Below are 13,403 nucleotides of genomic sequence, written 5' to 3'. Positions count from 1 at the left end.
ACCATTTTTGTGAGAGTTCCCACATACTGCAGTTTCAGGCACTTTAGAATTCTATGTGTTAGAATTACCAACAGTGAGTTACTCTTCCCAAATTTTCTGTGTTATTTTTACATTTAGACTAACTAGACTACCTAGGGCACTTGCCAGGGGACAGAAAAATCAAACAGCCATGACAAGAAATAAAAATATACCACATTGCCCACAACTAGCACACTTAAATACATGGGTGCATATATTCTGCTATATATCTGTTCTTCCAGTATAGCTGCCTCAGCAAGAGCTCAATGTGATGCCACAGATGATTTGTAAGAAATACAGTCCCACTAACAGGAAAAAAGAAGGAATTAAAGCTTTAAGGATAGCACATGCATTACTGCAGACAAATAGAAAATTACTTCCAAGCTATAAACCAAGCCATATTTTTTCAGACAAAAATGTCATTTCCCAATGCACTATAAGTAATTTTATATACAGCAGTTGGCAAAGCAGAGGGGTGAAACCAAGTGCACATAAAGGAAAATCTATCAGTGTTTTCAGTAAGCTCCTTTAGCACCACAGAGTCACTTACCAGTCACTTACCAGTTCTTTTGTACTGTCTCTGAAGGGTGCCCATAAAACAGTGCTCCACAGACCTATTCTACTGAGCTTCTGCTTGCTGGGTTTGGGGTTTTGGCTTCGTTGGGGTTTTTTTAGGTTTGGGGTTTTTTTTATTACTTTGAACCTTTTAATATTGCAGCTTAGTCCAAGCAGTGCTTTTCCAGATGTGTTCCTGAAGCTTCCTATTGCTTTTGTGATCTCATTGCCCCTTATTTGACTTATAGATAGACTTGAGGGTCTATCTACGTGGTACTTTTCAGGTGGACCTGAGCTCGCTTTAGTTGTGCTCCAAGCAAGCCGGGTGCAAGCCAGCTCCAACCAAGAAGTCATGTAGTCAGCGTTGGCACAACTGGCAGACCAGTGCTAACAAACCTGTTTGAAAGGCAGAGTGAACTGACGTCTGCCTGCACTTCTAGGAGGACACTGCTGTGCACTGTACAAAAGGGTATGCTTGAACGTAACTAGTTCTTTTGCTGTATCTCTTAGTGGCAGTCTGTTATCTTTCTTTACTTAGCTATCTAAAGGTCCCCGGACAGGGAGATGGCTAGGAGGTGGTTTTCAAACCTCATCTATTTCACTATACACAGTGCTCCCTGTAGGCCTGGTGCTTTTAAAGTGGAATTCTAGTTTCACGTACAAATTTGTTTCTAAATCCCCTTCATGGCACTCTGTTTAGGTACATTTACACTAGCACAATGTCTCAATGCTTGTTTTCAGCACTACTTTCTCATTTTCTGAGGTCATTGCTAAGAAGCGTTTCCATGATTGCAGACATCCTCAATAGTTTCAGAGTTGTTTTATGCCAGACCTATTATTTTTTAGAGCAGTACTTTCAGCCAGATAGAGCTGGCTGGGGCTATTCTGTTCTGCAGAAAGTCTCGTTCCTTGCTGCAGTTCCTGATGTATAATACAATTGACAAACTGCATCTAACATGGCTCAAAGAAATTCCCCCTCCTCAGAACACGGGCAACACTCAGATATGTGTCGCAGATAGCAACGCTGAATTTCTTGCAGATGCAAGAACCTGTGTCAGCAACAAGGTGGCTGTTCTCAGGACCAGAACGTCACCAATTTACTTACGCTCAGCTCATCACAGACATTCATAGACACAAGTCCTATGGAAATTGGTGGCAGTTAGTTACCATAGGTACCTCTGAAGACCTGGGCATTTGTTCTCTCTGCCACTAATTCCTGCTGATAAGATCAACCCATCTTACCTCACAAGAGTATCATGATGACATCAACTGTTAAGAATGTGTGGCACCATGATACAAAGGTTTATATATGTAGAGATTATATAGTAGCTAGTGCTGCAGATGAGTAGATGGGTGGGCATCAGCAGTACAGAAAGAAGGAGAGACCCTGCTGTGCCTAAAGTGGGACGTATGTGAGCTTTTGTTGGTGAGAGAATGTTCTTAGGGAACATGAGATGAGGCCTGCCTTTCTGCAAGCACCACTTGACAGCAGAAGAGCTGAAAAGATCAGTCCTGACTCCTGCCTTAGGAGGGAATAAACTTTGGATCCTGGCTATGTCCAATGATGGTCTGATGTAAAATGTAGGCACATTCCAAGAAGTAAGGGATCTTGGAAATCTGAAAACTGAAGCTTACAGTTTCTCATAATATGCAGGTGATATCTTCCCTAAGTGTAGAACCTGAGTGTAATGCCTGACACTGAAAAAAAAATAGATTTGGATACAAAATTTGCCTCTTTTTATGTGCATGACTGTTCTTCACTTTAAGCATCTGCAGCACACAGCTACACCTGCATGTATATCCCTCAAGTAAATTCAAGTGTAATTCAATAACTCAATAAATACATCATTCTGGCAGCCGTTGTATTCTGTTAAATCACTCCACTCTTTCCAGAACTGATCATATTTTAATAGCTCTCTTCATTTTGGCAAGGGTTTTCACAGCCTGAGTCTCTTTCAATAAGTACAAGGCCAAGTTTATGGCATGACAGTAAACTTAACACCTAATCTCTATGTGCCTGTTCCTAAATGTGTATATGTAGACATATATTAATTTGGAGAAAGATATATTAATCCTTGCCTTAAGTAAGAATATTATCCAGGTGATTTAAGCAATGGTCTGGGTGAGGGGAAGGCTGCAAGGGCAACAAGAGAGGACACGCTCCTGGCAATTCATCAGAAAGTTTGTAAGATTGCATGAGTCTCCTTTCTTGGCTCAATTCAGCACCTCTGGAAGTGCCTCCAGGGCCTCTTTGTTAGTGTGTGTTTTCTCTGGTGTACATACGAGCAATTTTTGACAGTTTTGAAGGAGAAGAAAGGTTAAGTAGATGGCATAGTCTTTATGGTGCTAGGAGGCTCTGGATTGCAGTGGGTTGTAAGTATATTCTTAAAACTCAGTATGTGTTTATGAATGTGAGTATGTTGGAGTATTTTGATGGAAAGCCAGTGGAACTCAATGGAAGTCACAGGAACAAACTCCCCTCTGAACAAATGTGCGTGCATGTGAAAGTAATGACTTTTAAGATATTTGGCATTTGTGACTTTCTAATAGCATGTATGATACAATGCTGAGTAGGGGAAAGTAATTTCCATTTCCACAGCTCCTACCATCTGGCACTGTTGAAGAAGTCTGAGCTTTTCTTAGCGCTGCTGCCCACATGGTGTGGCTGAAAAGTGAACTTCAGAACTTCAGTCGGTCAGGCTTTCCACTAACACCTTCTGTAAGCAGTAATCCAAAGGATCCTCCCTCACCCCTCCTCTAAAATGGCACATTTAAGCTCCTCCTGTTTTCATAGGTGTGTATGTATATATCACAGGTATCATCTGCATATGTGTTTGCAAAGAATACAATCCTCTGCCAGTGAAAGCAGACCTTCCTCTTACCTCATGTGTGATTAGTTACTCACACAGGCTCTGCACAAAGAAGATGAGACTTTTTTTTTTTAGTAAGTGCACTTCTCTATTAATCACTTAAAATAGTACAAAAGAAGCTTAGTCACAGAACTTTAAAAATACTTAGCGTATTTTAGAGTATTACTTAGAGTAAATAAGCGTTTGAAAGCTTCTCTATGGGTAGGATGGCCCTGCAGAGGGACCTGGACAGGCTGGATCAATGGGCCAAGGCCAATTGTATGAGGTTCAACAAGGCCAAGTGCCAGGTCCTGCACCTCGGTCACAACAACCCCGTGCAACGCTACAGGCTTGGGGAAGAGCAGTTGGAAAGCTGCCTGGCCGAAAAGGACCTGGGGGTGTTGGTCGACAGCCGGCTGAACATGAGCCAGCAGTGTGCCCAGGTGGCCAAGAAGGCCAACAGCATCCTGGCTTGTGTCAGGAATAGTGTGGCCAGCAGGAGCAGGGAGGTGACTGTGCCCCTGTACTTGGCACTGGTGAGGCTGCACCTGGAATACTGTGTCCACTTTTGGGCCCCTCAATACAAACAGACATTGAGTTGCTGGAGCGTGTCCAGAGAAGGGCAACAAAGCTGGTGAAGGGTCTGGAGCACAGGCCTTATGAGGAGTGGCTGAGGGAACTGGGATTGTTTAGCCTAGAGAAGAGGAGGCTGAGGGGAGACCTTATTGCTCTCTACAACTACCTGAAAGGAGGTTGTAGTGAGGTGGCTGTTGGTCTCTTCTCCCGAGTAACTAGTGACAGGATGAGAGGAAATGGCCTCAAGTTGCATCAAGGGAGGTTTAGATTGGATATTAGGTGAAATTTCTTTACTGAAAGAGTGGTCAAGCATTGGAACAGGCTGCCCAGAGAGGTGGTGGAGTCACCATCCCTGGAGGTATTCAAAAAATGGGTAGACGTGGCACTTTTGGCACATGGTTTAGTAGGCATGGTGCTGTTGGGGTGGTGGTTGGACTGATGATCTTAGAGGTCCTTTCCAACCTTAATGATTCCATTCTAGTTTCACTTTCATTAAAAAATAATCCAGCCACGAAGGCAGGCAACTTGAAATTAATTATTACTTTAGTCTTCATTGGTTTAGTGGTGGGCTTGGTAGTGTTAGGTTAATGGTTGGACTTGATGATCTTTAAGGTCTTTTCCAACCAAAATGATTCTATGTTTCTATGATTCTATCTCTGTACCTCATCAGACAGGAGCGGTTTTGCCTTGGTCTCTGAGGCTGCTGCTGAAAAATAGTGCTTCTTGAGTAACTACCTCCATTAGGCCAGTATCTTAGAGAATGCACGTAACATTTATTGACCGTGCTGCTGTACCGACTCTTCCAGGTTGGCACAAGACACATCAACCAATTTTTACAAAAGAAGTTGTTTAGGGGTTTCCACCAGGACTGGTTACCAAAACACCATGCTGTGCTTGGCAGCTGTTGCAGGAAGGGTGAGGAAGAGGTCGGGCAGTCGCTGCACCCTTTCTTCCCAAGAGACAGCAGAACTATTCAGGTTTGCAGGAGAACATGTACCCCAACAGAGAGTACGGATTCAGAAAAATAATTTTCTGGGGCTTCTGTTACAGCAGCACCATCTATCACTTACCTGAATACAGAGCTGTGGGCCTTTGATCCCCTAATGTCTATGGCTTTTACAATGTCTCTGACACTATCCATTTTTTGAGGCTGTTGTTGGCAAAGTGCTGCCGTTGAGTTGTTGTCTTCACTGTCTGGTAGAGTTCAGGTACTTCGACCATTAGTTGAAGTTTTGTAGCAAGAAAGCAGATCACCACACCAAAGAAAGATCATGTTCAACATTTTATGACCTTGTGAATCTTGTAGCTCCATTGCCCACAGCTTACAAGGCACAGTGCTGTGGAAAACAACAATTTAAACAAAATTTTTAAATTCAGAGTTAGTATCTAACTGGGGTTAGGAATGTGAGTTTGATGGTGGAGTGCAAAACACATATATTGAGTTATTTAAATAAATGATAGCAACCAGTATAAAGGAAAAAAGTTCCATTTTCTGTTCCCGTGACGACTCAGCAGTTGACGAGTTGTTTTCCCTAGTTCCCAAGGTGAAAGAAGCAGCTGCCTTCGGCCCTCTCCTGGCACAGAGGAAAGTTCCGGTATCGAGACCAGAGCAAGAAGGTAGATTATTTTTACTCTATAGTATTTATTTTCCTGTGTATTGTGTGTTTTCATGACAACCTATATTAGCCAAGCCAGAACGAGTTTAAAAGCCTTTAACATAAAACAAAGCTTTGGTGAGTGCATTAGAGACAGTATGTGGCCGAACCATTCTGCCAGTTCCAATGTGAGAAGCTGGTTTTGTGTCCTTTTCAAAACAAACTTTAACTGTTTATAAGCCATGTATAGAAAGTTCCCCCACATTGAAGCTTGACTTGCAATTTAATTTCACTTGATTTATTTCATAGTCATGAAAAAATAAAGTAATTTCTATTGTCTATAAAATGAAACCATGTTAGAAGAGTGTTGCATAGCATGCAGCAATATGCCAACGTCCTTCAGCCATATTCTCTTGGTTTTTCTCCTGGTTCTCTGTCAGAAGTCAATAGGAGTTTCCACTGAACAAGACTGAATAAATATTTACCCTGAATCTTAAATAGCCTGGCTATGAATTTATGATAGTTCCCAATTCATCAGCAAGTCTTGTGGATATCAGAGTAAGATGATATGACCTGTTCTTTCTTACATTAAAAAATTGTTGTAAAATCAGTCAGGGGAGCATACAAGGTCCAAGAGCTGTCAGTTTATATACACAACTTAATCTTCTGCCGTGCCTTAGGAAACTGCTTCATGTACTTTCAAAACTTTACTGCCTGTTGGGAACTACAACAGACTGCAGAGTAGCTCTAGTCAAAGCAGAGCATAAAGGCAGATCAAAGGGCACTCTCCCCCTCTCTCCTGGTGGGAAACAGTTTCCCTGTGATGGACAGAATCATGAAGGTGACTATAAGGACCTGCTTATGGGAGCCACAGAAAAAAGCAGAATCCAAAAGGGGAGACTGAGAGATTTTATTGAGCTAATGCATTTACAGGGCAGCAGCATCCTCCTGGGGCATTACCAGCCAAGTGGGCAGGGGCTGACATGCTGGGATTGGCTGTAGCTGAGATTATTTTTAGGACAAGGTGGGTTTCACCCAAAACCCATCCACAAATGCTTTCAAATCTTAAAGAAAACAAACCAAAGCAAAACAGACAGTTGTGCTGGTTGACATTATTAAGGGTAAGATACTGGGGTTTTTCCAATTCAGAAAGCAGTAGTTTCAGAAACAATGGATTTATACAGTAAAGCTCTCTAAATGCCATGTACTGCACTTCTCTGTCTCATGATAAAATACGTGAAAAGAACAAGAAGGATGCTTCTTTCTGAGGAAATTCAGATGGCTGACGTATTATTCTTAATCTGATCTGTCATGCTTGCATTGCACAGTGTTTCTTTCTTGCGTGTATGTAATGCTTTTCCTCTGCACAGTCACCAAGGCTGTGGTGTGCTCTGGGTGACACCCTTTTTCAGTGTGCTCTAAAGGTCAACTGATTTGGGCTATTCCCAGCTCCATGTAGTATGAGTATCAAGTGCTGATTCGTGGGAGGCCAGCTTCTCTCTTTCAAGGATAGAACTGGAGCTTGAGTGTCTCAGCTGATTACAACTACAGCAGTGTAACAAATGGAGAGAGGAAAGCTCTAAAGTTGGCAAATCCCAAACCATTTATAATGCTTGAGTTCAAAACTAACATCTCCAGCTATAACTGGTGATCAGCAGGCACTCAATATACAGAAGTCACAGCATATAAACTCATGTGCAGGTGGAGTATTGACAGCAAAAAGGCACAACAGGTTTTCCTGTGAGTTAAAGAAAGAATTACTACATAAATTCTAATGTTTTGGTTTTTTGCAATTTAATCTAGGTCAACACTATCTGAACTCAGACTGTAGATAATTTTAGAATGACCTATACATTCATAACTGGGTGAATAAAGAGCAAATTATTTTTATCAGTACTTCTGATACAGTGTTCCTCTTCTCTCTGAGTCTCCATTGCCAATTTTTTTTTTCAGTTGATTGCAGCTTCAGTCGAGGGGTCTGCGACTGGAAACAAGATGCTGATGATGACTTTGACTGGAATCCTGCTGATCGAGATAGAGGTATTTAAATATCTGTCCTCTAGCTATGCTTTGATTTGATGGCTCACCCACTCCAAGAAAAGGGGGATGGAGGAGAAAACAGAATCAAGAATTAGCTTTCCTATCAGTGGGTTATCTTCCTAAAAGAAAAAAGGAGGCAGAGATGCTGGGAGTGGAAATTGTTTCTTTGAAATACCCAGTGGCAACTGGTAATCAGCAACATATTTCAACACAAATGAATCAAAAGATGAGAAGAATTATTAGAATATAACTGTTCAGAATTGCAAGGTACAAGGCAATGGAAACCTTATTAGTTATGCGTTGTGTCTCTCCAAGACAGGTAGGGCATTTAACCAAACATCTGCCATTTAGATGGATGTGGCAATGTAGTCACTCACATGACAGCACTGTGATAACTGCTCAGAAATCTCAAACTCTGCAAGACAAACTAGTGACAGCATTCCTCAGAATGAGCCAAGGGCAGGGGGCTATTCAAGAACAACCAATACGTGACCTGCTACTAACTGCAGGCCTGCTAAAACCGGAGAAAGAGCTCCACAAACGCAATGTGTGACTGCTGTGTGTATATAAAAAGGTGTGGCTGAAGAAGCTTGTTTGGAAGGATGTCTCTTCCCATGTGACACAGGAAATGTTGCAGAAGTTGCTGCAGTAGGGACTGGTGGATCCTGCAGTTCCTACACACATGATCTCTCCCTCTTCCCTCACAGTCTTTCTATCCCAGTCTTTCTTCACTAATCATAGAATCATAGAATGCTTTGGGTTGGAAGGGACCTTTAGAGGCCATCCAGCCCAGCCCCCCTGCAGGGAGCAGGGACAGCTTTAACCAGATCAGGGTGCTCAGAGCCCCGTCCAACCTGACCTTGAATGTTGCCAGGGATGGGGCCTCCACCACCTCTCTGGGCAACCTGTTCCAGTGCTTGACCACCCTCATTGCAAAGAATTTCTTCCTTATATCCAGTCTAAATCTACCCTCCTTTAGTTTAAATCCATTATTCCTTGTCCTGTCACAACAGGCCTTGCTAAAAAGGTTGCCCCCATCCTTCCTATAGGCCCCCTTTAAGCACTGGAAGGCCACAATAAGGTCTCCTCGCAGCCTTCTCTTCTCCAGGCTGAACAACCCCAACTCTCTCAGCCTGGCCTCGTAGGAGAGGTGCTCCAGCCCTCCGATCATTTTTGTGGCCCTCCTCTGGACCCACTCCAACAGGTCCATGTCCTTCTTGTGCTGAGGGCTCCATCCTTCCTCTCCTGCTCCATATATTTCCTTTTCCACAGGTCTCTCTGATGTCACTTCCAGGAAGACAGTACCCTGACCTTACCCCATCTCCCCAAACTTACATCTGCTGATTCTGACTTTATTTAGGGGCCCAGATTTTTTGTCCCTTATCACTTTGTGTGGCTCTGTCATTTCACTGGTCCTCCAGGATTTGGAAATAAGCTCTCTGTTCCTTTATGAGTTTGTCATCACCGCAGAGGACAGTGGAGAGAGTATTGAACTACCTCAAGTGCTGGAAGTGGTCTGAACACAGAGGCACAGCAGCATGTTTCACGCTGTTTGCATTTGAAAAACTGAGATGGTTTTGCCTTTGAAAGATAGTGCAAGGAAAAACGACTGTAATTGCCAGTGAAATATGAACTCAGCTCCTCTGTAAACTCATCTGACTTCCAACAGTGCAAGCTTATTCCTTGCAAAGTACACTCCCTGCTTTTTTCTCCAGTCTGATTTTAAATTATTCAAGTAACACAGCTTCCATGTATTTTCTTAGCAAATATGTATTCAATTTGCTAATAAATAACACAAGTCCATTAAAGATGCATTTTCCTTTTTTTTTGTTACAAGGCGATGGGTACTACATGGCAGTTCCAGCTTTTGTGGGGCACAAGAAGGATATGGGGCGTCTAAAACTTCTCCTCACCAACCTCAAACCAAAGAGCAGCTACTGCTTGATTTTCAGTTATCGGGTTGCTGGCGAGAGAGTGGGGAAGCTTCGAGTGTTCCTGGCAAACAAAAAACATGCTCCTGTCTGGGAGCAGAACAAAGGGAAAGATGAAAGGTGGAGAACTGGAAAAATAGAGATATTTCAGGGGGCTGAAACAACCAACAGTGTAAGTATAACACAATTTATAAGCCAAATACCATAATCAACAGCTTAATTTCCTAATCCTCAGGTGTTCCACCAACTGTTTTATAGGCATTGCTTACTGGCAATTGAAAGGCTTATCTGAAATGGGAAACAGGAGCATAGATTTTAAGGAGGCAGAAAAGTTATTACCTGGTTGTAATTTCAGAACTGAATTACCCCAGTTGGTTAGAGCATTGATGCCAGTAATCCTGTAACTTTGTAAAAACTGCATCAGATCATAAATTAACACAAACAATGAAAGTCTCTGTTTAATATCTCATGCAACAGAAGCATACATATATTCCTGGAAAAATGAAAATTATCCCTGTTTCATAGAATAGGATGCTCTCAAACCACACTAAACCAGACAATTAGTGCAAAAGGAGGCATCATGTATAATCAAGCATGGACAGTCATAGGAGCACGACATATTAGCCAACAGGGAACACTGTGCACAGAAAACTGCCTCAATCAAGGCTTCAGCAAGTTTCTCCTTGGAATGCTAGGGTCTGGTTTTCATTTATGTCACTGAACATTTTCAGTGCTGTGTAAAGGCTTCGACTGTATAATTGAATACTGTGAGTATAAATGAAATGCAAGCTCTTTTCAAGGTTCTTTGCACTGCTGGAATGGTGTAGAAAAGCCCTTACATAGATGAGAATCAGACTATAAAATAAAAACCCAGGCTTCTAGTCATAAAAATGAACCTACTCTCTCTATATAGTATACATACTATACTATATATATACACACTATGTAGAAAGAGAGAGTAAATAAATATATAGTATATACACCCAAAAACTAAGGACCCAAAGAGATTGAAAATGAACAGTTGTAATGTCTTCAAGAAAAGGAGTGCACTAGTATCACATACTGTGATAAAACTACATTATTATAATAGGATTTCACTCAATTTGCATTTTCTTTGTACAATGAAAACAAGTAATCTTATTAAAGGAATCCATTTGGTACTGTAAATGTGTGCAGAGGATTATCAGTCTAATTCAAACAATACACGGAAACTCTAAAAACTGCAAGGATTTGAGTCATTAAGTACTGTATTGGGATAAAACATTCCTCAAATATAGCATTATAACTAATTAACATTAAGAGTTGCTAAATGGTTGGATAAACTACATTTTCACTGTTAATACATCTCTTCTGTTATGACAGGTCACTTTTGAATCAGAACGTGGGAAGGGCAAAACTGGAGAAATTGGAGTGGACAATGTTATACTGATTTCTGGTCTATGCCCAGAAGATACCTGACAACAGATATATGAGTATACTGGATTTAATCCTGGTTTTAATATTTGCCTTACTAATAGTGTATTTTTGTATCATTTTCTTTATAAAAACCCAAAAACTGTAAAAACTGTGCCTTGGACTTAATGCAGCAATGAAAACAAAAAACCTGACGTGCAAGATGCAGAGTACACTTTTTTATGAGTTATTCTAATACATGCTTTGAGTGTAGCACTATTGTATTTTATAATTCAAGGTCAGGGTTTCTAAAGTATTATTTGTCTAGCTTTTTTACAAATTCTACATGCTTTTATTCCTTAAAGTTCTTTTCAAGGCTATTCTTAAGTCTTCCATTTCATTTATTCTACTCCACAAGAACATAAAGCGGTATTTAAGAGGATGTTACTCCTTCTGGTGACGTAATTTTAATTTCCTACTTAGTGTGTAGATATTCCACCTATTCAACAAGTAAAAGGAAAGAGAGGAACTTTATTTCCTTCTTGATGGAGTTGTAAGTGAAGTCATGTCTTGAGGAATATTTTCATTACTAATAAAGTATGTAAAATATCTTGTCATCAGTGTCTGAGTCACACAAATCACTGTTTAGAAATTAACCCTTTCTAGTTTTATAAGCATTTAATGTTCATCATTAGCAGATGACGTTATCAACTGATACTGAAAAAAAGAACAAAAAGAATGACCCATTGTTAACATTTAAGAAACTTCACATCATGTAGTCACCTTCAGGAACAAATTGGTGCCTGCTGGATTGCAGGCCCACTTTACCCCATAGAGGCGTGAAAAGAACAGTTTTCATTTTCCAGTAGACAGTGGTCACACAATAAGGCTCCTGAAAAAAAAAAAAAAATCTTTGTTGCGAGTCCCTTCATGTCCCTATGTCCCTTCATGTCCCTATGTCCCTTCAAACTTCAGCAAAAGGGATGGAGACAATCCGCCGTCCCCAGGAACGGGGAGGTGAGCAGAACCTTCTCCCACAAACTAGGAGCTGCCACCCTGCCACCCCCCACCACGCTTGCCCGTGCACACACACATGTACATGTATGTACACACACATACACATACACATACACATACATGTTTGAGGAGGGTCTAGAATCCAGGCTCCACCTTTTCTGAAAAGAAGTCAAATGACAATGCTGTGGAGGACAAGACCATCTTCTTCCATCTTGTGATCTCTTCTGAAAGTACCTAACGGTCTGAATCCCAAGAGGACAAAGACGCCCATGGAAAAGCTCTGGTTCATGCAATGTTCAGTTAAATGTGTGTGCGTACATTTTCCTCTTCGTTAGCTCTCTGTAATCCTTTCTAGACTGACTGTTCACTGTTTATTATTAGTGATGCCCTTCATTTTATTTCTTGCATGAAGAAGGGGACATCCAAAACAATGTAATAGAGTTTTATAGAGAAATACTAAAGAACCTTGAAGAATTCAGCCTATCTGAACCTAAGGTTTTTAACAAAATACAACTCCAAAAGTTCAAACACTTTGAATTGCACCTATGAAGCAAGTCAGGGAGGCTTGACACATTTCTTGTCGAAACACAGTATTTTTGCACTTTGCACACAACTGGGTAAGCAAGACTAGAAATGTCTGGAAAGTTTGTAATAGCAATGTAATCAGGAAATGCTTGTTCTTTGTTAGAACTGGTTCGTGTTATGAAACAGGTGCTCTGAGAACTGTACATGGACTTCAGCTTTGACATATGAATTTCTTTCCTGGTGTCTTTAGAGGTGCTGAGGCAATTACAGAATAAGGACTTGGGAAAACCAAATTCTCTTTAATCTCAGGCAAAGACTCTGCGAGTTTCAAAGTGAGGGGAAAGTTCCCTCAGTAGTGGATCAGATGCTAACTGTGATCTCAGGATGACTGAAGAACCTGGTCAGAATGAGGCAGAAAAGTGAAACAAGTATTTTTCTGGACTCACGCCTCCTCGTCTGACTCTCTGAAGTTGAACTACCGTTACTGAAGACTGAGAAAATGAAAGATCATTTTTACTGAAATCAAACTCTGTGTCTTGCTTCAAACAGCAATAATTTACACATACACAGTGCCCCTAAAGCCTAAGAAGCCTACGAATTATTACAGTCTCACACATTGCCGTGCAAATGATGTATTTGAGATATATATATCTATGTGGAGCAAACTGAGTCTACCTAAAAAAGTGCAGCTAGGCATTTCTTGCATGTACAGTTATTTGGCATGGAAAGATAAATACTGCCTGTGGAAGGCATAATGTCTAAAGACTATTTGTTCAATACACAAACAATAGAGAGTAAACACAATGAACATGGTCTGATATGGAGCCAGAAATGCTGATATTTATTTGTTGTTGGTTGAATTGTAGCCTACCATGAATCATGACTGTGACAATTACTGTAGTAGT

At 41.1% G+C, this 13,403-nt stretch overlaps 1 protein-coding gene across 2 annotated transcripts in view; it reads left to right on the top strand.

Moving 5' to 3' along the window:
• The window catches only part of EGFL6 (EGF like domain multiple 6), a 46,614-nt gene extending 35,592 nt beyond the window's left edge, over nt 1–11,022 (top strand). Inside the window, exons 9-12 of one of the 2 annotated variants that reach the window (XM_075727645.1) lie at nt 5,535–5,615; nt 7,547–7,633; nt 9,471–9,736; nt 10,927–11,022. In XM_075727645.1, the coding sequence (XP_075583760.1) occupies nt 5,535–5,615; nt 7,547–7,633; nt 9,471–9,736; nt 10,927–11,022 (530 nt within the window). Of the gene's footprint in view, nt 1–5,534; nt 5,616–7,501; nt 7,634–9,470; nt 9,737–10,926 lie in introns of both variants that reach the window. The other variant, XM_075727644.1, reaches the window with a different exon arrangement.
• Nucleotides 11,023–13,403: the final 2,381 nt, after the last annotated feature.

The sequence above is a fragment of the Pelecanus crispus genome, chromosome 1 (genome assembly GCF_030463565.1).
Source record: "Pelecanus crispus isolate bPelCri1 chromosome 1, bPelCri1.pri, whole genome shotgun sequence".
Classification (NCBI taxonomy): domain Eukaryota; kingdom Metazoa; phylum Chordata; class Aves; order Pelecaniformes; family Pelecanidae; genus Pelecanus; species Pelecanus crispus.
The sequence above is the reverse complement of the archived record's forward strand: the minus strand, read 5'-3'. Positions and strand labels throughout refer to the sequence as shown.